Genomic DNA, 24696 nt, shown 5'->3' with positions numbered 1-24696 from the left:
TTAATGCTACTGTAACTGGAAACCATACAAAAAGTTACCCTCACTGTTGGCCATTCTGAAGTATTTTCTGCATGATATTCAAATAGTCCTGCAGAGAACAGAGGGGTTAATCTTCTGCTAATATGTTTGATTTTTGGCTGGTGGCTGGCAGATGCAAAGATCCTTTCCTGTCATCAATAATCTTTTTTCTGCAATGCTTGTTATATGGGATTGGTTTTCTGAATGTACTGTTCTTATCCAATCTGCATTGTACAGGTCAGATTGGTATTATAGATCTTGTTTGCCAATATTTTAGTGTGCATGAAATATCCTTTATTGGGGTCAGCTGTTACATTTGGCAGCTCATCTCTTTTCAGCCTTGCTTTTCTAGTATGTCCGTTCTTAAGGCAAGCTGGAAAAAAAAGTCAGGCATTTCAAGTGTACATTAACATGTGCAATCATGTTTATATGATTGATGTCCCTCAATGATCAATTACCTTAGCATGAGGCTAATCTACTTAGTATTTCCAAAGCTTTTTAGTCTTCCCATTGCCTCTCACCTTATAATGGGGGGTATTCTATTTCATAACTTGCTGCAGATGTCTGCTTTCAATAAATTGATATGAATAAATAAAATATGCACTTTTTATTTGTATATGTTTTTTCTCATTTTTCTGCCAACTTTGACAAAACAGGCAATAGATACATTACAGGAATTGTAGTCTTGCAAAAAATATCAGGACTTACAAATCAGTTGGGACAATATATATTAACAGCCCTTTACCAGCAATCTTCCAGATTCCTAATGAATGCCCCCACTCTCTTTATGTTTGGGATGAGGAGAACACCTTGCTATAAAACAGCTTGCACAATCCATTTTTGCACATATATTTAGACATTGTGACACCTTCATGTATAGTTGGGTACACTGTTTTATTCTATTAGATACATTTGCCTTAGGGGTAACAGAATATAGCAGCACATTAGGAGATGTCATGTCAGATTACCACAATCATATCCAATGGGACATTTTAAGAGGAACAAAGAAAAAATAAAAAAAAATGAAAAAGAGCAAGATTGTTAACTGTTGGCATAGAATAAGACAAGATATAGTAAGTAAACTGTGGTAGTGGCACTAGCTCGATGGGTGAGTGTGCACAGTGTGGATAAACTGGCCAAGACCTCCTCTCTTAAATCCTCAGACTTTAAAGGGAATGTGTTATCAGAAAATGACCTATTGTTTAAATCAGTTTTAATAATTTTTTATAAATTTTTGGTAATGTTATTTTTAATTTTCAGTGTCAATATCTATATTTAAAAAAAAAGCCATAAATTCCTGCAGTTTTCGCAGTGGCCACCGAGCCTAATAATAAGCACCACTTCTTGGTCTAAGTCGCTTAACTGCAGTTATCTGCTTATCTATCATTCTAATCCTGCCTGTCATGATAACACCTCTGTTTATAGATAAGACCACCATTCACAAAAGGTGATTGTCAAATCTTATCTATTCTTCTCTTGTACAATGATCTCTGTACAGGTCACAGAGCATGCCTAGAAGACTCTCCCATAGAAGTCAATAGGGCCCCCACTGAAAATTGTGTCTATGGCCCATGTGGCTGCCATAAAGAAATTCTTTAAATTCTTTCTAAGTGCTGTTAAGAACAGCTCAGGCAAGATGGCTGTCCCCATAATCATGTTCAGTGAATAGAATAAATAAATCTGCAACCAGAAAACAAAAACTGATTAGAAAACTAATCAATCCCATTAACCAGTACTTCCAATATTCAAAAGCCAGGTACACCATCAGATAAGAATATATAAAAACGCAGACAGAGCGCTTTTCAATAATTAGAATGACTGGGACTGTTGTATATACTTTATAGCACACTTACCCTCTCCCCGGCTAGCTTCAGTCACACACAGTGCTCTTTTCCGCCTCAGTATTGAAAAGTAGTCATTTGGTCAACGTTGAAAGTGGTTATTGATGCCTTTCCCTCAAATTAAACAGGCTGGCATCACAGATGTCATTTGTGGATGTTTTAAAAAAAAATCATATATTAATTGAAATCTGCATCTAGATTTTAGGCCATAACCCATGTTGTTGGCCTTTGGAAGGTAACTAGAAATGTGAGCCATAAGTGATGGAGTTGTATGAACCACCTGTCTAAGAGTAGAAAATTGATTAGCTATGCTCAGGATAGATCATTAATATCTGATCACTGGGGTTTTCCCACTGGTCAGCTATTTGAAGAGGCGCTCCAGTGAGTGACGTGGCCTCCTCACAGCATACAAGACACATTGCCATACATTGTATAGTGACTGTGCTTGGTACTGTAGCCCAGTCCAATTCTCTCAGGCCACGTGACTGATAAACCTGATGTCACTGACCTAGGAAGAGGCCACAGGGCTCAGCTGACCAAAGGGTGTGCCTGAGATGGACCCCCACCAAACAAATATTAGTGACCCACCCTGAAGCTACATAAATCAATATTCTACTTCTGGAAAACACCTTTGATTTAACTAATAGTGATCATATTATGCAGATATTGTGTCCAATAGCATAAGAGCAACAGGTATGGCACATTTCTGCATCCTTGACCACACATGAACCTGAACCTGGGAGATTAGGCTCCTGAAATCGTACATATATATTTCATGCATAACCATAAACCTGAGGAATGGCATCTGAAAATTGAAGTTGGAGTCTGTGTTACCACCAGCTAAACAGATCTATCAAGAAGGAAATATGTAGTTGTTAGGCAACTGACGTAAGTTATTTCCCCATAGACCAACATAGTGTTCATATAGCTGTTCCAGCCAGTGGTTCATGTCGAACAAGCTCACAGGCTCCTGGGAAGGATCAAGTTTTCCTCATAAAGAAATGGATACAGGATATTTCTGCCTGATTACAAATACATTTTAAGCCAAATTAATTCAATAATGTATGAAAACCATATCTGTGGCCAAACATTGGCCATTTGTCATAGACAATTTTTATGTTTCATGACTTAAATGTACACATTTTTCTGCCTTGGTTTGTAATATCTCATTTTATTTATCTATACTGGTACATTTAATTTTAGTGCCAGCAAGTGAATACAGTATATGGAGCTTTACAGGTTGTGTCTTTATGTGGGGTAGGTGGCCTTGATAATATACTGAAATCTACCTGCTAAATAAAAGAACAAAACAGACAGCCACATTTCCTGCTTTTCTCCTTGGTGGTAATGCAGGAGGTCAATGAGATGCTGTCAAGTTTCTTTAATATCCAGAGATTTATAATGTTTCTGCTGACTTACCACTTAGCAACAGACACAGCTTGAATACCCAATGTGCAAGCCAAAAATCTGAAAATGCAGACAAGTGATTACAGTTTAGTCCAGTCTTCTATTCACATTTTTAGTCAGCCTTCTATTCACATTTATTTAATTATAGGAGATGTTTAGTGAAGTGCAGTTAGATTATTATGGCCTTTGGCAGGTCATCTTACTCTGTTTCTGGTCATTCCTGAAAGACCACTGTTTCTCTGTGTTCCATCCTAATCAGGATTGTGGCTTGTTAGGTTCTCTTAACTATTTACATGCTGTGATAAATGACTGTCCAGTCTACACATGAGAACATCTGCCTGTCTAGTGTCAATGATAAAGGACTAATATGGAATTTTCAACTTTACACCTCACTTGTCTTTCTCCCCCCTGCTATCTATCTATCTATCTATCTATCTGAAACAAAGAGCAGCAGCAGCCGCAGCACAGTGGACTTGTAGATATGGGTGCAATACCTCTTGGACAACAGGCAGCGAAGTCCATAGATAAATCCAAACTAAAATAATGAGGCAGCACTCCAAGCCAGGCTTGACAAAGGTACCAATAAGTTGGGCTGAAACGTTGCACAAGGGATAGTAAAAGGGTCTCACACCTTATCTCTACAATTTGACCCTAGTGGAGGTTACATGTATGTGCTTTGACAGCATTGACTGACTTTTCTCAATTACTTCCATTTCCAGTTGGAACTTTGAGTCCCTTTTGTGATCAAATTACAAATGTTTCTTGTTTTATATATTTGTACTGTATATGTCACAGCATTTCTTTCTCTACATAGTAGATCCTATTACTTAGATCAGTTTCCTTTGCAATTCTACTACATTTCACAATATACTTCTGTACAAAAGGTGTGTTTGTAAATACGTTATTGTATAGTTAATCAGAAATGGAAAAAAGAGGCAGCACTCCAAAATAAGTTTAAAAAAAAGTGGTGTGCCAAGGGAGGTGAGGTCCACTCCAGGTGGCAGCTCTCAGTGAGGTGCCAGATGCAATGAGCGCTTCCATCAATACAGGTACAGATCACGCTGTCAGCCTTTGTAGGAGGAGACCGTGAATCTGCCTGTGCTCCTCCTCACAGTGCTGCAGCACGATCTGTGTCTGAAGGGGTAAGCTGGAGGAGATCACAACATCAGGAACGGGACAAGGTACGTAATTACTGTTTTTCTTTATAATAATTTTTTTTTTTTTTAACACTGAGGGCCCAGAGAGGGCATTACTACTGAAAAGGCAGTACAGAGAGTGCTTTACTAATGTGAAGGGGAAACTGAGAGGTCGTTACTACTGTGAAGGGGGCACTGAGAGGGCATTATTGCTGTGAAAGGGGCACAGAGAGGGCATTACTACTGTGAAGGGGGCACAGAGAGGACATTACTACTGTGAAGGGGCACAGAGAGGGCAATACTACTGTGAAGTGGCAAGAGAGGGCATTAATATTGTGAAGGGGCACAAAGAGTACATTACTACTGTAAAAGGGGAACAATGGGGGCATATCTACTGTAAAAGGGTGCAATGAGGCATTACTACTGTGGGGGCATTAATCTCTTACAGGAAATTACCTGAATACTCACTACACAATATAGTTCAACTATGAAATGTAGTAAATGTAGCAACAAGTGGATATTTTTTTTTCTTTACAAGCTTTATTTGCTGTAGATTTAGACAAAGAAAATAATGGCATATAATAATATTTTAGTAGGATATATATATATATATATATATATATATATATATATATTTATATATATTCCAATTAGAACAAGTTATCCTCTATCCGAGCAGTCAGACAACCATTGATTACAAATATGTGGGTCGGGTGATCCCGTATGATTGAAGCAGCAGGTGGAGCATACACACTCCCGCCATTCTTATCTGTGGACTGCAGTGACATAGACTTTGAATGGAGAGGTATTGCACATGCTCGACCATCCGTCCACTCAAACTTTATCTGTGGAGGTACTAGCTCTCAGACCCCCACTGATCTAAGAGTTATCCCCTATCCAGTATATTGTCCTACACTAGCATTATTTAGAAGATTAATATTAATATATTAATATTGTCATGCCCAGTATAATGAAACAAAGATGACCATATATCAAGTTTGTGCAAGATAGAGTGTAATAATTTGTTTCAACAGCACATAAAACAATGTTTCCCTCTTTTCTCAGTTGGTAATAAATTGAATATGACATTACTATTCTAAAGCTGGATTTATAATGCTCAAATGTCGGGCAGATTATTGGGAACAAAGGTTTCTAAGAACGCTTGTTCCCGATAATCTTCCTGTGTCAGATCATGCTGTGTGGTCAGGGATCTGCTGCCCAGAGACAATGACTCTGTATGAGAACAAGCGATAGCAGTAGCCATTACTCATTCCCAAACAGTGGAGGTGATCACTGCATGTAAATACAGCTCTTACCTCCACTGACGATAATCACCTGCTCTCCTAGGCTGTTTAAATGCAGTATAACAGAGGAGGCAATATGCCGAGATGATAATTATTTTGGTCAAAATATCTAGCCAGTAATCCCTAGTACTTAGTACTAGTACTTAAATTAGATAGCATTGAGTCCTTATAAAGCATTGACAAACAATAAAAAGCGGTCTTATATCTTCTATTTTTAGTAATGCGTCAATTTAAAACAACAAAATAGAAGAATATTTGATAAGATCTTCATCAAGTATATTACTTTCAATGTCTGCACCTTTTTGTCAGACTTTAACATTCCTTTGTACTCATAGTGTCTTTTTATGGCTGTGCTAGTACAAATTGAAGTACATTGTGTTTCCTTTTACTTTAGATAAATATATTTCTTCTAAGTCTTCTGTCTAAACACTTCCAGATATGCAGATAACCTTGGAATAAATAATATTGAATAATGTAAACAGATTACCTCTTTGGAGTGCTCAGTCCCAGGTATGGAATCTATGCTGGTGGTGGACGTGTAGCCATAACTTGCATCGAAAGACAGGAGTCAAGAAACAGATGACTCTCACTTCTCTAGTCAATTCAAAAAAGGCTAACATGGACCAAATCTAGGTATAGAATCTATACCGTTGTTGGACATGTGTATCCAGAACCTGCTTCATAAGGCAGGAGTCAAGCAACAAATGACTATCACTTACTGTATTTATCTAGTCAATTCAAAGAATACTTACATGGGCCAGTCTAGGTATAGAATCTTAGAGACTGCGCTGCATTGGCCAGGAATCAAACCCGGGCCTCCTGTGTGGCAGGTGAGAATTCTCTTACTGAACCACCAATGTCAGGATATTCTACCACTGAACCACTAATGCCAGAATATTCTACCACTGAACCACCGATGCCAGGATATCTTAGCATAGGTATAGAATCTGTTGTAGTTAAAAATACCCATGCTGGTTAAGAGATTGGCTAGAAATATGGATAGAATATGCTGGCTACATAGATTCAAGTTGCTAATATTAGAGTAATAGTTCTACCTGCACAAAAGATGGAGAGTGAATGGAGTTGTTATTCAGATCTTCTCCACTGGAGCCGTGAAATCACTTCCGAAGTGGTTCTAACTCTACTTACTACTGGTTCCCTGATGAAGGAACCCGGTGGTTCCGAAACGCGTTGGGTGAAATTTGTTCCTTGGAAGCATCCGTAGGATTGTTGTGACATCACACAAACACGCTCCCAAACATTTTACCTGCCGGCTCCTTCATGCGCGTGTCAGCTACCGGCCGGAGCGGCACACGCAAAACAAGTCGAGCCAGAACCGCTTCGGAATCTGAATAACAACATCATTCACTCTCCATCTTTTGTGCAGGTAGAACTATTACTCTAATCTTTTACATATATGTTTTGTTGAGTCAGGGCAGCAGACTCAGTATAAATAACCTAGCGGCAGCTCCCCGGTCCTGTTACCGGGGAGATAGAGATTGATATAGAGGTAGCGCATGTGTTACACTTTATTAATCTAGCTACAAGTATAGAATATATTCTGGTGTTGGAAATGTGTACCGAGAACTTCCTTCATAATGCAGGAGTCAAGCAACAAATAACTATTACTTACTGTACCTATCTAGGCAATTCAAAGAATGCTTACATGGACAAGTCTAGGTATGGAATGTATGCTAGTGTTGGACATGCGTAGCCAGAACTTGCATTGTAAGGCAGGGGTCAAGCAACACACGAGTAGCACTTACTTCTTTAGCCAATTCACTGAATGGTCACATGGACCAATAGTAGTTTATTGTGGTAACTTTTTATACAACTTTGACATCTCTAATAACCTAATATAAAGATGGTTAATATTGCACTGCGGTTCATTATGAAAATATGCCTATGGCAAGGTAGTATGAATGATGCGCTCAGCACTAACTGAACAGTAGTATTAGCAAACAATGGTTTTGAGGTGGTTCCTAGTTCTCTAATCGAAGCTAAATAATTTGTTACTGTGTTGAAACAATGGAACCATACCCCAAATGCAGGAATTGTTTGAAAATGTTTAGGTCATTGTTTTTATCTTCAGGTTGGAGCCAGTGCATGCTCTTGGTATAAGATAAAGATTTCTCTACATGTATGTTTCAATACTTAAGACTGTGCTCATCTTCCTCTTGCTAAGTGTTTGAGTGGATGTGCCCCTTCTGTGGGTGACACAGTTGGTTCTCCAGATTTGACCATTTCACCAGCTACTTGTTTTCTATTGAATGTGTAGACTGGTAGTATCTGCTTTCTTTTAAAGGTTGCAACATTATTTGCTTTTATGATACAATGGTGATTGGTGATTTAGGTATGAAGTTGTTTTTGTGTTTTCTATTATTCTACCATATACAGTGTGTGTGTATATATTATATTTATATTATACATTGTATAGTATTAGTGTATATTATATATATAATATAATTAATTATTATATAATTAATCATAAAAAATTATGTGAATTTCACATATGATTTGGAAAGTAGTTATCATTTACATGATATTATTAACATTTCCTAACGAGATATGACAGATTAGCTGTGAGATTCTTATGGCTGGGTAATCTGTATAATGATGGCATAATATTTGATGTAACAAAATTCCTGATAACATAGTTATCCTCTGGCAGTCATCACCATGACTCGCTATGTGGAGCTATTTACTAGCAAGTTGGCTTCCTGCCAGTTGCCTAATGGATCATGTGTGAGGCAATTTCATTCAGCCTTTTAGCAAAGTCAATCTGGGTGATGGCACATCATTTGCTTTCATGTGGATTTCTTGGCTAGTATTGCTGTCAAGCATGATCAAGAAGCTTAGTTGGTAGCAAGCTGACATGAGACTCATCAAAAAAAGGCGACTTGAAGCTTCCGGGTTTAAAATCTGTCCTCCATGGAAATGAAATTCTTCTAACAAACAATTTATCTGCCAGTACTCCCACAACAGAAAGCTTGTTATGAAAATGGCATTGCTTAGCTTAAAGGGGGGATTCCAGTTATGTTAAGTAATCCACAGGATAGGGGATAACTTTGCATGTAGCTTCTCCATTCGTACTTAACTCTAGCCATTAGTACTCAACTATCTCTAGGACTCCCATAGAAATGAATGGAGTGGCTGCGCGCATTAGGGACCAGCCCCTCCGTTAATTTTGAGGGCCTTCACAGGGTATGAGGTTCCCGTTATTGTGATCAGTTGAGGTCCTAGTGGTATTACCCCCATTGATCTTAATAGTTATATAGAACGCGGTCTTCCAGTGCAGATATGTCAACATTGCTTCAACCCTTCTTGCATCATGTATAGTCACTGGAATATGGAGACAAAGGTCACCAATGTGGCCATGGCCTACAGTATGAAGAACAGTTTTGTAGGCCATGGCTAACTTTACTGATCCTGTGCTATGTTTTTACTGTTATATACAATATTAGCATTTATATGCATGCACAGTAGTTGTGTTAGTCAACTGTACACATGACAACTATACTCTTGTCTGTTTAAGAGAAATAACCCTATCCTAGAATGATTGAAATGTTTAAAATTTTTATCCCAACAAATACATTTATATTTTTAATAGAAGATAGATAGATAGATAGATAGATAGATAGAAAGCTCCAATAAACTTAACAATTGCATTTCCAAATATGCTTTTGGTTAAAGTTTATATTACATCCTAAAATATGTGCATGCCTTGAGAAAACATATATTTCTTCGTTTAGCATTGTGCTGGAAGCCAGAATAGAAAGGCCAGGTGCTTAGCTTGTTAGCAAGCAGACTATACGCCTCCACATTGTGAGTCAGCAATTTACTATATGCCTGTTAGGTATAGTTTCGCTCAGTAGTCCTGAAGATAGAGCAATTCAATTTGTAGAAATACTATTTCCCTCGGGCATCTTATTCATGAATGATTCGTCTTTCTTGCCTTGCCTCGGGTGATGTTCAATAGAACATTCCAACCCATACAGAATAATCAATTAAACAAGTCAATGAAAGTTTTAGTTAGTTTTTAAAATCACTATGAGAGAAAGAAAATTTTTGGTCTATATTCTGATGATATGAGTTTTATGTTTGAGTGTGCTCAAGTTGTTATAAGTTATTATAGGGTGTTCAGGTGTAGAAATATACAATTCTAAATTTCTAAATACATACATTTTTGCATAGTTTTCTTTTTGCCATACCTACTTAAGTAAAGTTATTAGATTTTATTTTTGTAGTATATCATTTAAAAAAAATTGGGTTGCTTCCTAATATAGTTCTCCAGCCCCTGCTTGTGACAAATTTACATTGTTCACATTTGACATTAAGTACAAAACGAAGCTTTCTTTACGTTAAGGAAACTTCTGTTGTTTAGCCACTTAGGGTAATTAAGTAATCATTAAAAATGAAACTGCTCCACTTCCTTCTGGTCTGTAGGTGACATTGATGGAGTGCCTCTTCGAAGCTATGATGGCACAAAATTGAATCATTAAATTAGGCCAGTTGTTAATGCCCAGATACCGATTAAGTGAACAGCTTGCTATTTGGTGGTGATTAATTTGGTTTTAATATAAATTATGCCCTTAAGCAGATTGATAGTTAAAAGAAAACTGCTTACAGATTAAGATTTTTACTTAATATGATATCCCTATGTTGAAGTAGATGATATCACCGTGTTGAGGTAGTATGTTTGTACATTATATAGGACCAGGACATTTCACTAAGCATCACTTATTACATTAATTTTTCTTGAACAAAGTGTAATTTCCATTTTACATTATCTTCCTGGCAATCGTAACTATTCAAATGAAATGTCTAAAAGGGGTCGTCTAATTAGACCATTTTTTTAAATGGTATACTTGTGGCAGATTTATTGAAGACATTCATGCACATGCTGCAGATACAGCACAACCCCATCTCTAATGTTCAGGACTGCGGAAATTTCTGATTCAAATTTGCCCAAAAACCTACATAGAAGGCAGAGTATTCTATAGCAATACTATTTTTACAGCCATTATCAGCACAATATCATTTGCTTGCCTATCCAAACCATCCATACCGATGATTAACAATATTGGGGCAGATTTACTATTGAAAATGCACCAGTTTTTTATGCCCAAAAACTAACATACATGCTTTGCATAACATTTATCAATTGCTGTAGACACTTTTCTAACCTTGTCAGACAAGGGGCGTGATTTATCATAAAGAGATGTGGCTTCATATAAAAGGGGTATGACTTAATTGCACCTTCATGCTCCAAACAATGGTCCACAATTTTGGTGCATTTTTATAGTAAAAGTAAGCCAACTTATAAGTGGTGTAAACTTAGGCTAGTTTCACATCTGTGGCAGAAATCTCCAGCAGGCTGTTTTGGTAGAGAACAGCCTGCCAAAGTTCTCCAGATCTGGCATTGCCAGATACTGACGCCTGCTCGCTGTACCCTATTGACTGTAATTGGGTACCTCAGAGATATGGTCACTACCTGGCAAATATGCCAAGAATCGGCCGGACAAAAAGCTGCATGCCAATGATAGACCCCAACGGCCTAGCAAAAGGCAATCTCATTTGCAGCTGATTTTGAGTCCTCAGGGATGGACATACTATACGAGTAGCCTGTGCAACTGCAGTAGGAAAAGGAGCCCACCACTATCTTAACACCATCTTGTTGTCATAGCTGTTAGTGGATTTCAATCTGAAAGAGAAGTTGGTACACCATTACATAACTTGCTAGGAATGAACTCTATGATGAGCACCTCTCTCAACAAACCAGCTTTTTCATAAAATGAGTCCATTCTTTTCTTGTACAAGGCACATTTGTAGACTGTGTCTACCTCAAACCAGACATCCTATTAAACCTTATTGATAACTTAGTCCTGTCATCGGCGCGCAGAATCATGTCCTCATGTGGGTGCAAGGAATTTCAGTTTGACCCTGATTGCAATAACTTAAGCAGATTTATGTAGTATAGAAACCCCACTTTATGGTGATGTATGGTTTAAAATGCCACAGTTCTAAAACTTAGAATTTTGGTGCGCGTACAGAAATCAGGTGCATGAACAGAATTCTGGGATAAATCTGGCATGGGATTTATGATACATCAAATTTATAACAGACTGTGAGAATGAATCCTGAATTTAGCTTTTTAGCTTTTTTTAAGACTGGGATTCATATTCTTAGACAGTGCAGAGTTCACTAGTAAATCTGCCCTATAATGTTAATGCCCAGATACCGATTAAGTGAACAGATAATATTAGGAGACTATTTTTTATGCCCTTTCTAATTACTGAAAAGTAATGACACCAACATAAAAAAATATAATGTAATATACTTAAAGGGGTGGTCTCATTTCAGCAAATGGCATTTATCATGTAGAGAAAGTTAATACAAGACACTAATGTATTGTTATTATCCATATTGCTTTCTTTGAAGGCTTGTATTAAGTGGCTTGAATTAAATTTATTCTACATGATAAATGCCACTTTCTGACACAACCCCTTTAAGAGCCAGTTTTGGCTGGATAGAGGTATTAACATGAATTACGTTCATAGAAGTTATCATGCCAATTTAGTGAGCAAACAAGCAAAAAATGTGCCTGCTCACCCCAGTCTTGGCCCATTTTTCCTTTTTAATCTTTTCTAACAGGGTGAACTTTTTCTGTTGAGTTTTTGCAGTGCTAATGCATTAAGCACATTTATGTTACTGGGTTATAGATTTTAGCAAAAAGCCTTTCAGCAAAGACATAAATAAGATCTGTAGTAAAGATTAAAAATAAGTCATTTTAACTAAGAGCCGTGATTTCATAAAATAAAAGATGGGGTCATTCTGGTCGCACAGCCTCTAACATCACTCAGTGGTGGGTGCCAGCCTTTCATTTATTGATCTGTGGAGCAGGGTCGCTGCTTCAGATCATCTTATAACTTTAGTTAAACCTTTCTAAACTTTAGTAATTACTGTAAAAGCAAAAGAGTGATTCTTCAGTAATTCATATTGTGCGCCATTTGGACTTCATCCTCCTCTGATCCAATGCCACTACTTTGGTTCTCCAAGAGGTCTATGCTTCCAGCGCCGCAATGAGAATATGCTTGAATACTGCCCATAAGTGGCCTCAGCAGTCAGCTGAGTAGTCAGGCATGTCATGGATGCACTGATGGCCTCTTTGTAGCAATGATATGCCAAGTAAGTCACGTGATCACTGATTGCTGGCCTTCCCCACAACTTTTTGGGGCCTAAGAACATTAATTTAAATGGGTTGGCCAATTTCTAAATATTTTCAGAATATGCTTTAAAATGAAAAGTTCATATACTCCACACATCCGGCCTACACAGGGCTGTACAATAATTTACTTGTATTTGGCAAGGCATGTGTAGACAGAGGATTCTATGAGCACATAGGTAGCGTAATACATTGTGTAACCAATGTGTCCCTGCACTGCTATTGTTTACATGTTCTCTTGTCCCTGGACAGGTCATTCCTGATAATTGCCTGTTGTGTTGACCCACTTAAATGGGGCCTTAAATAGGTTATCTCATGATTAATGCAAAAAAATTGAAAATGAGACAACATATAGTATATGACAGAACCAGCCCTGTACATCATATGGAACCAGACATCTCTCCATTCCATGCTACAGTTACTGTGACATTTATTTCAGGCCGGCAGCTCAAGGTGTGTCCTTCAGAGGGCATGTTCTTTCTGCTGCAGCTCACTTCCTGTTACAGCTCAAAGGGTGTGTCTTTTGTGCTTCTCTCTCCCTGTCACAGTTCAGGGAGCGAATCCTTTCTCAAGGGATATGCACTTTCAGCAGCAGCCCTCTTCTGCTAACTGTCACAGCTTCTAACAGAAGTTGCAGTTGATTGAAGGATGAAATTAGGCTTGTGCCTCTACCTCAGTGAAGTGGACAAAGAAATAAGGAAAGAAGAAAGCAGCAGGTGGCGCTATACAGATACATTTTATTGAATAACTCAGTGGCTATGCTGAATGTTTAATTAAATGCAATTACAAAAGTATTCAGATCCAGGTGCTGGTTTGAAAAATATAGAATAGTTTTTGTGGGACAACCCCTTTAAGGATAAAAAGACATTCCATTCTGTATTAACATCAATATAGAAGTAGAGCACTGTACATTACACCCTCCCTGTAAATTCTATGTTTCTGTTCATTGTGAGGATTTTAACGTGGTTAAAGTGCCCTCAATATAGAGGAAAATGCAGAAGTCAGCTTCAACGGATTGTAATAAAATACACCAGATAAAGCCAAAACCAAGTCTATTTTTGTCTTGCCTCCACAAGCACAATGTGTTGTATTGTGACCTTGGTGCTGCTGGAGGATGTTTCCTTCAGTGAAACAGGAAGAGTTTATGTAGTAGAGGTCATATTTGATCAGACATTGCATTACTAGTAAGGGCACCTTGTTTTTTTATTTATTTATTTTTGTTTCCTTGACTTGCATTTATGTTCTGTATGTGTCCCAGTATTATAAAAGCGGGAGGAATTTTTCAACTGTGGGGCAAATTTAATCTAACTCTATTTTTAATGGTTTACAGTGTCATGTTTTTATGTGTCATATTTGAAATTTAATAGATTTGATTGTTTTAAATATCAGGCAAATTGGGGTAAAACAAAATGTACAATCAGGTAACTACTAGAGCCCTCACATATCAAACTATCATGAAGGAAAAATGTCACCTTTGCCCAAAACAACCCGTCACTTGAGCTGCTCTTGGAACATGAAAATGGTCTTCTAATCTGCTGTTATAAACGACACAACTACTTTTTATCTGAGTTTTGATACGTGGGCCCCTTTCATGAATAGTAGTCCCATGGGGCTACATAGCAAGGTAGTTGCTAACCACAAACACTACTTTATAATAACACCCACCAGATGTTGGTCATAAAACAGTACAGTATTTGAAGAATTAATTAAGCTTACGAAATATAGAGTTATGTCAGAAACAGCCGATAGACATTGTGTCCACACAGGTCATCCTATCGGCTGAAAGATCTTATTATGTATACTTCAATAAAACATTGATCACTGAGTCATATGGTTCAATGATGGAAAAATAATTAGTAATATAGTGGTTTGTTTGTTCAAGTGTTCAATGAGCGAATCCATACCAAAGAATAAAACATTGGAAAAGACAAAACGTTAGATAATTAATTTGTTCATACAAATGTGGTATTTACGTTCCCAGACTGTGGCTGAGTTTCACATTTTATTACCCTTACCGAGAAAGTCTGGATCAACTTAAGCAGTATTGCTCATGGAGATGAAATATTTCCAGCCCTCTGCTGATTTGTGTACATGAAAGGGAGATCTTGAGATATTCTATGTTTGGATGGAGGCCTAGCACGTCTGATCTATAAACAACCAACTTGTTGAGCTCCAAATACCTTCATGGTTCCTGTGAAATGAATAAGATTTAAGGAGATTGCTGCTTCATATCACATTGACTGCAACAATTAAGGAGAAAATGTACATGATAAAAACAGTCCGTAGCAAATCTTATTGTTAAAATATATTAAAGAGATGATGACCCACAATTTGCTATTTATACAGAACATTCTGTTGAGGTAATAGTCCTGGGCATCACCACTGCCTATACACAATAATACTACACTATTACAGTGCAGTCTTCATGTGTCCCATGCTCAGCTTACAAGCAGACTAATGAGCACCCTACATCCAGCTCCATTATTCTTACCAGCTGACATTTTCTGGTTAAGACATTAGCACTAATTACATCACCATAATCTCTATATCTGCTGCCAATACTGGTCTTTCCTCATATGACCTCAGTATCCTGTTCTTTGCTTTCTTGAGAAAATGACCCCTAGAAGACCTTAGTTTAACACTGAAGAGCAGTGATGGGATTAAATTGGCAAGGGTTATGTCACACGTAAAAAGCTGAAGAAAATAAAATACATTAGATAGACCCAACTTTTATGCTGTTGATACTAATTCTGCTTGGAGGAGCTTTTGGAGGAGCTCTACTGTCCATTTAGATCGGTGAAAAAGGACCTTTCACCACTGCTTTTATGTCTGTTTTAGTAAAATACTATTATTCCCATAAAATAGCAATTCTGACAGATCCTTCCTTAAAACTTTTTGACGTTTGTTTCCTGTTATTCCTACTAATATTTATGAATAAATTGACAACTGAGTCTTACCGTTCCTCATCCAAATGATTGATCCCTACACATTCTCACACTATCTGCACTGATTGGACAATGTCAGCCTATGTAGAGACACATCTCCCAACTGGTAACACCTGGTTGTTTATTTGTTCATACATTTTCGAGGAGAAATAACAGAGGGGGAGAACAGCGTCAATTTCAAAGAAAAGATGCTCTACAATAGTTATTTTATGAAAAGAGCAAGTATTAAAAAACAAACACATGGCTGCACATGGCAAGTAGAATGGGACTTTATTCCGTGTTGCATCCACCCACAAGTATGATTCAAAATTAAAATAGGAAAATTAAATGCGCTGATTAGAAAATGAAACATGGTAGCCCCATACTCTCCACTCAGTTTCTCCACACTGCTTTTAAATTTTATTTTGTATTGTCTGCATTTGTTATATCGAACAAGACAAGAACTAGAAACTCAGTTTTTTCATGGGGAGAACATACGTTGTATGCTGATGAGCCTGCAATCTACCTTGCTGACACTGAGAATTTACCACTTTACCTTGAATGTTCCTGTTAAATATGGATTCTGTTGGAGATAAAGACCATGGCTATTTAACCCCTTCAGAATCCGAATTCGGTTGAACAAAGAATTACTTTGATCTTTACCTAAAACTTTGCTACCTTATCTGGCTGTCATTACATTAGTACATACCCCTGAAATTTCTGTACAATCTGGTCAGAGTTCAATAGTCATAAAATGCTGTCAGAACAAACTGAAATATGTCTTGCTTGGATTAACACTTTGACTCCTGTGTAGACAGTCATCCTTATTAAAATTGAATCAGCATGCATCGCCATCTAGAGGAAGCGTAATGCCCTGCATCATGTCTTGTATTGTAGAAAGGGACAAACTCAAACTTTACAACAGATTATTCAGTAATCTGTTTTTGATTCAATTTAGAATGACAAAGATAAAATAACTCAAATAATTTGTCTAAATAAGAATCAATATATTTAAGTATATTAACTTAATTAATTTTAGGAGGATCTTTACAGTATTTATCTAATTTGATTATATATTTTTTTACATTATATATGGCAGAAAATTATATACTTTCCATATTCTTCAACATAGATTCTTGTGAAGCTCATTCATACCTGCCAGCTGAACCTGCCAAGGAATGCATGAGCTTTTATGATAACAATGCTGTATCTCTCTGAGGACTGCTTGACAGTTACAATTTGCTCAGGAAATCCTGCGATAAAGATTTGGCTAATCTATACTCACAAATGTTACTGCAGATGTCAAACCTGTCCAACCAGACATGAAATCGAGTAGATGCAGTTGCCTCTAAAATCTCCACAGTCTAGGTGGCATTATTTTCTTAGATCTCATTGGCTTGCAGCATAATAATCATATATACTAATACTTTGATTAATATCTCCATTTATGGGTTTCAGCTGTTCGAGAGGGCAGTGACACTGGAAGTAGTGCCGCTGCCTTCTCTCTGCTTTTCCTAGGAGCAGCCCAGCCCCATTCAAGTGAAAGGGGCTGAGCTGCGATACCAAGCCCAGCCACTACACAATGTACAGAGCTGTGCTTGGTGAGTACAGAGAAGGCCTCATGCAGATCAAAACAGCTGATCGACAGGAGTCTTGGTTGTCAGACCCCACTGAACAGATACTGGTGATCTATCCAGAGGATAGGTTGCCAGTAATAAATTCTTGGAAAACCCTTTTAAAAGGGTTGACTCATAGAACTTGATCACTAAGGCTTCTTTTACACTTGTTGTAAAGTTCCGGCAGGCTGTTTGAGCAAATATGCTGTGATTTGGACTGACGAAAAACTTTGAAAGTTCCTGGACATAGTGATATGAAATCATAATATATATTCATTGTGCTCTACTAATCAGGTAATATTTCTTGCAACATTCCTAGTTCTTAATAGAAATCTAGTCCCTAATTAACTGTATTTAAAATGTGCTTACACAACTTCCGGAAGCTGAAATACTGTATATCCAATCAGTACTTAGCACAATATGTGCGGTTGTGCGGTATGCTTTAAAACGGATACCTCTATGAGATATAACCCCAGTAGGCAGTTGACTTTGCTCAGTGGTTGAGCAGAGGTTCTTTGGAGCCAGGATGCATGTAGCCGTTTCAGGTAAGGATTATATGCCTGATCCTAACCCTGTTTCTAAGCGATATCATGTGATCCTTCATGTTATTTTAACAGGACAACACACTTTGAAATATTTGGTATGCTATTATCTCTAAATACAATAAAGACTGTGTTTTCTTCTTCATGGACATGCTTCCAGGAAATACATTGTCCAATATTATCTCTTCAGTGTTTGTCCAGCAGATACATTATCTGGGACTTGTGCTATGCATAGTCCCTGGGGAAGCTAGGAAGAAATGGTTCCAATTCCAAGCAGAATATACTTTAGCAGTGAATATTCATATATAACACATAGTAGTAGTTGTGTTACTTAACATGTGATTTTTGAAGATTTGCTTTATAAATAATATTAGCAGTCTGAAGATGAGGGAAAAATGCATGAGAAATGTGAAGAAAAATTATTTCATTATTTTAAAACAAAGTAAGTTTATAGTCTTCATTAGACCATGTTACTTAGTATGGTGTTGTGTCCTATTGTTTGCTCATGCATGGAGCAGATTTTTTGAAGACTAGAGTTGAGTTTAGATAGCCATACATCTTATAAGAATGTCGGCTGGACTCATCTGATATGCATGGATGCCTCCTGACTCTCCCCTAAGAGCAGATGAAGGATCAGGCAGCTGATTTTCTAAAAGCATTTATCGACTTGTAAAAGTCATCTTCACAAACTTAATAGTCTCCAGTTTTGACATTTACTAACATATCTTCTAGAAAATGGCCAACTTGGATGTCAGTTTGGATGGTCAAAGCATGTGACAAGTAGGGAATCCTTTGTGCCTAAATAATAATTGATGCATTGTGTTAAATTAATATACATATTCTTGCATAAGGACATTTCACATGTCACGAGGATATCACAGTGGTGTGTGACAGCCACAACATGTTCTCATCCATGGCGGTTTGGAAAACAGATGTAGTCCTTCACTGCTCACTCTCTAATATAGCCCAAGAACCCCTGTGATTTCTGCTTTAAAACTAGTCAGCAATCTGTTCTTGATCTGTAAGGTTCTATTTTAAAATGCAAGTAAGAGTTTCGGCTAAAACTATTTGATATCAGATCTCTGCTAATTTTGGTTTTGATAATCCATTTTATGTGTGATTTAGATTTTTCCCACTTGTTTGGAATTAGAAACTTGGAACTGGTATATGGGAACTACTGAACTACAGCTAATCATGGGGAGCTGTGCAGAGTAGCTGGAAACAACATTCTTCTGCAACCCTATGTGGCATTAAAATGTCACTCATCCAGATGACAAAAGTTTATTTGGAAGCTTAAAGTACATTTCACAACTAAAATGGTTTTGCCCATGAAATATTAAATTGCTTTTACCTAGATTTTCCATTTAAAGGCGGGTTGAGAGGAATTGGCATATTTAGGGTAGGCCGTCACTATTAGATTGATGGGGTGTATGACCAGCATGGGTGACAGAGTTGAACTGCCATAAATCTCATATAGATGGTTTATCCTAAGCATTGATAGTCAATATTACAATTCTGGAAAACCCCTTTAAGGAAGCCAGACTTTGTGTCTATTGTAAAAGTTGTTAGTCAATACATGTCAATACATACAATTTAAAAGAGTTACAGTCCTGTATCGCACATGGATCCTCCAGTTATTCTGCTAGATTTATTCAAGCTGGCAGCTTAGGGGGCATATCCTTTCCCAGAGGGCATGTTCTGTCTGCTGCAGCTAGTGGCAGTTGAAGGATGGAACTGAGCATGTGCGTCCATCTAATTGAGCAGGACAGAGAAATTAGAAAAAGTGTAAACAGCAAGTGGTGCTTTACAGATAGATTTTATTGAATAACTCAGTATCTGTAATAAATGTTTAATTAAATGCAATTACAAAAGTATTCAGATCCAGGTGCTGGTTTGATTTGTAGAATATTATTCATAGGACAACCCCATAAAATCATTTCCATTAATAGTGCAATAGTATTTTAAATAGAATGAATATATTAGTAAATGTAACCTCTTTTTGCTTCTTTTTACAGCCCCTACAGGACATCTATCAAGATGTGCAGAAAAAGAGAAGACGTTCTGTGTTAATGGTGGTGAATGTTACGTGATCAATGGAATTACAAGCAGCACCGCCAAAAAATTCATGTGCAAGTAAGACTATTTGCTATATATGGATCTGCAAGTTAATATTCAGCCATGAGTATTGTGTTATTAAAATCATAGGTGTCATGCTTAATTCAGCTCTTGAATCATACATTAAGCCTCAATTATTCCACCAACACATTAAAGGGGTTGTCCGGGGATTTGATATTGATAGCCTATCCTCAGGATAGGTCATCAATATCAGATCGGTGGAGGTCTGACTCCTGGCAACCCTGTTGATCAGCTATTTGAATAGGCCCTTAGCGCTGCAAACCCCTGCCCATCTGATATATATGACCTACCCTGAGGATAGGCCATGAATCTAAAATTCCAGGAAAAAACTCTTTAAACTAAGATATGGTCCTCTTACCTGACTCCAAATAGCACAGCGGGTGTGGGTATAAGAATGGTATCGATGCTAGGTGTACAAAAAACAAGCAATCAAAAGCAGCATTTGATCACAAAACAAGATTTCATATACAGAATAATGATACAGTGATCTACAAATTTCAAAAATAAAAAGTCTTGATTCAATCTTATGATGTGTTTTCACACAGTACTGCATGGCTCTGGATGTTACCTTACATGATTTTACGTTTTTTACTGTTGAACAAAATGTTTATGAGTTAACTGAAAAGGTGAACAATGGACTAGTTTTAAAGCGTCACAAAGTTTTAAGAAAACTTTTGATATGTCATAGATCTGAGCGGTGAGACCCCCACCAATTGCTAGAATGAGGAGAGGGAGGTGCTCATTTATTGCACCCTAAATGCTAGACCACCTCACTTCCTCTTCAGCAGTGAGGAGAGAAAGAGTAATATGCAAGTGTTTCTCTGTCCTTGTTCTGGTGATCAGTGCTGAGACCCCACCAAAGCTTTTAAAATGTTTCTATGACATATTAACTGTGTTTTTCAAAACACAGGGACCTTTTATTATGCATTATAGTGTCAGATTTGGGGGAGACCTATGAAAACTGAGAAAAGGAGCTTTTCAATAAAGTGTGCATTAAAATGAGAGCTGCTGTGGTTTGCTCCTATACACTTTTATTCATATTTTGATAAGTCTACCCCACTTTTGAGATTTTGTAAGGCATATCTAGAAGAACATCAGCAGAAATAGAAGAAAAGATGTTTGTCTTGGTTGTTTTTATTAATACTCTATCATAATTGGTCAGCCAATGGATAGTTCCATAGAATTCAACCCTAAAATTCTCTTGATTAAAACAAATTCCCCATTCAATTCTGCTACATGCCTCACACATGAAATCCGGTAATGTCATATTGATCACGGATGTGACAACCCACTAAATTCATACCAAATTAAGCCATTTCTTTAAGCATAAAGCATCAATTTTGACCTTAATTGTCATAGACTTCCCAGTTTACAATGTGTCTATGTTTGATAACATCTGTATAATGTATGAAATGACCCTTTTATATTATCCCAGTTATTTGTGATCGCACATACCACCAACGATGGAAGCTTAGATAATTTATAACTAACAAGTGAAACACCTTTCCTAGGTGTAAGACAAGCGATAATTGGGCAAATTCTAACACATACTTTTTAAATATTGTAATGTAACAGTCCTTCTAAAGTTTCTTGAAACTGAAATTTTCATGTCAACTTTATATCTGTTGTTGTATGCTCATAAACATTTATAAGACGTTATGAATACTGTTGCTATTCACAAACTCATGTTATAAGTAGCTTACTATTTATTGTATGACCATTGCAAAAGTTCAGTGCAGAACTCTCTCCACCAATAGTGCCAGAAGATCAAACTGTCCTTTAAGAAGGCACCAAAATTTTAATTAAAGCAGTGTTGATTGTTTAGTCTCTCAAGTCCTAGTCCTCACTGTGCTGCCTGGTGTGTGGGCAAGGATGTGATAAAAAGATGGTTGCTCTCATACTTACTGGTGTTTTGTATTTCATTACTGTGGCTTTTAGTAGCCCCTTGCTCCAACTGAACTAAAAGGGTTGATATCATCAAAGAAAACTTAGAATAGTACAAACCTACTGCAATTTTCCTCTTCAGATGAGGAACATTACCTAGGTTTCGGAATTTGTACTGTATTGACTAAATCCTATGTACATAGTGCCTTACTAGCATTATTGGTTTGAAGAAAATTTTAGGCATTCTTTTTAGTAAATCTGGTTGTACTGTATTAAGTTTACCTTTTCCATTCAGACATATCATATTTACCGCTACCATTACATTGTTGTCATTGGTCGTTCTCATTTAAGCATCATTTTTCATCCTGCATGTGAGAGGTTTATGTTACACTTTTGAAAAGTGAAGTTTTTTTTATCATGTCCTACAGGAGAACGAATTCAGATGGATACCATTTTTCTTTTTCTTCTTTAGTTTTTTTTTTTATAATTTTGTTTGGCTCATCACGTTTTTACCCTTTAGGTGCAAACCTGGATTCACTGGAGCAAGATGTACTGCGACTGACCCTGTGAGAGTCATAAGACCAGAAAGTATGTCCCAATAATCTGATTTGATTTCTTCACCCCCCAAATGCAGCAACAACTAAAAAAATGAATCATTCTTGGTGAGGTCTTCTGTTAGAGACAACGGTTTCTTTTTGTACCACACATGACTTTCGTCACAACCATGCAATTAGTGAATTAAGTATCTCCAACGAGAGAAGTGAATCAGTCATTCAGTTAATTAACTAGGCAAAATTCCATTTAGTATGATAAACTGGGGAAAATTTTGCTGATTTCTTATTTAATTGCAATTGAAACAGAAAGTCATGCCAGTACACAAAGCAAAACTCTATCTTTGATGTTGGACCTCCAAGAACAATCAGTTTACACTTGAAGGATCTTCTTTCTTGGCATATATTCAACTCTTCTCTTTTTCTCTGTTTTCTCCACCCTTTTTTGTCTTTCCTCTCAGGTGCCCAAATGAATATACTGGTGATCGCTGCCAACACTACGTAATGGCCAGCTTCTACAGTACGTCCACTTCCTTTCTGTCTCTGCCTGAATAGGAGCATGCTCAATTGGTGCTGCTTTCTCATTGCTGAATCTCTCTTCAGATCTCACCTAGTACTCAATGTTTTATTCTCTACTAGGCTCAGTACTGTTTGCTCTGCCTGTAGCATGAAATAAAATAATAATAATGGATTATTATTATTTTTATTATTGCAATATCTCTCTGATGCACCAATGTCAATGGGCATGCATGTTTTATTTTATTAAAAAGAGTTTTAGCTACTGTAAAGGTAAGAAAAGAAAAACACACGTAAGAGCTTCCTCACATAAATATACTAGTTGATATATGTGTTTATTTTCAGCTATCCAGATTGTAGACCTGTCTCCAGATATATATTTTTAAGCTTAAAACATTTCTACTTCTGAGCTTATAGATCTGTCTATAGACACGATAACACTTAAAGAAACATCTACACTAGAGAGCCAAACTTTCTGCTGTAACTAGCACAACATTTCAAAACCAAGACCCTCTAGGCTCTGTTTTTCATGGGAAAACAGAGCTGAAGCAGCTTAGATTAAGGGGAGCAGGAAAGAGTTCATTTTATATTTTAATATAACTTATTGCACTTGGTCATACTAAATATCTGATGTAACGTCTTTATACACAGTGCCAAGAATAGCCTCAATTATTGATATAGCTATTGTAGATTCTCTCAAATGTTTTTCTCATTCTCTCAAATGATTCTCTCAAATGACCCATCCATGGATTCATAGCATCTTTCAGACTTATCTGGAGACATAAAATGAGTTTAAAATCCATCCGCTCATATCATAATCTTTTGTGGACATAGCACACCTCAGTATCCACTGGCAGACACCAAAGCTTTCATATTCATGCTGTCAGGGATAAATTGGTCAGTGGCTATCTGTATTAAAATAGGAATTGTTGACACATACATTATTACTTCTATGTGTTATTAACAGGGTTTTGCTTCTTTATATATTTATGGCATATCATAAATACCTGATAGGTGGGGGTCTCACTGGAACAACCACCTGCTTTGAAATCTAGAAATGGAATAAATGGACAGATTTCTGTGCAGATGCATAGGCTCTATCCATTAAACTATATGGGCATTACAGACACTGCTGCAAAAGTTGGAAAACCCCTTAAAAAACGTACAGTATTTAGACATCCCCCAAACTAATGCACATTATGTTTGGATGCTACTTCCAACACTGTGATCTACATTTTCATCATACTGATCTTGTGGGTACTGTGAAAGCACCGTCTAGATCAGCAACAGGAGTGGGGCTGTATTATACAGGCCTGCTCCTGCCACAAATTCTGGAATTGGATATATCTACAATAGTAGCAGTTTAATGCCCTAGATGCCACAGTCAGCAGTGACCATGAAATGTAAGTGGCTAGACAGGGGCAAGGGGTTACCTGTGTCACTCCATTAACCCCCCATGACATGATTATGGAGTGTTGATGGTTGCTGAGGCAGCCAGGGCCTAACCACAGCACCCAGGTCTTTCATATACACATGCCATATAGACCCTGCCATGCCTGTAAGTATAATACTGACAAGCAAAAATACCCTGCAATA

General features: G+C 37.3%; 1 protein-coding gene across 4 annotated transcripts in view; it reads left to right on the top strand.

The window, feature by feature from the left end:
• Window positions 1-24696, top strand: part of NRG1 (neuregulin 1) — an 875148-nt gene that overhangs the window by 824958 nt on the left and 25494 nt on the right. For 2 of the 4 annotated variants that reach the window (XM_044305159.1, XM_044305174.1), the window contains exons 5-6: window positions 20029-20146; window positions 22554-22621. In XM_044305159.1, the coding sequence (XP_044161094.1) occupies window positions 20029-20146; window positions 22554-22621 (186 nt within the window). Of the gene's footprint in view, window positions 1-3595; window positions 3607-4533; window positions 4542-20028; window positions 20147-22553; window positions 22622-23045; window positions 23105-24696 lie in introns of all 4 variants that reach the window. The other 2 variants (XM_044305167.1, XM_044305161.1) reach the window with 2 other exon arrangements.

The sequence above is a fragment of the Bufo gargarizans genome, chromosome 1 (genome assembly GCF_014858855.1).
Source record: "Bufo gargarizans isolate SCDJY-AF-19 chromosome 1, ASM1485885v1, whole genome shotgun sequence".
NCBI classification, from domain to species: Eukaryota; Metazoa; Chordata; class Amphibia; order Anura; family Bufonidae; genus Bufo; species Bufo gargarizans.
The sequence above is the reverse complement of the archived record's forward strand: the minus strand, read 5'-3'. Positions and strand labels throughout refer to the sequence as shown.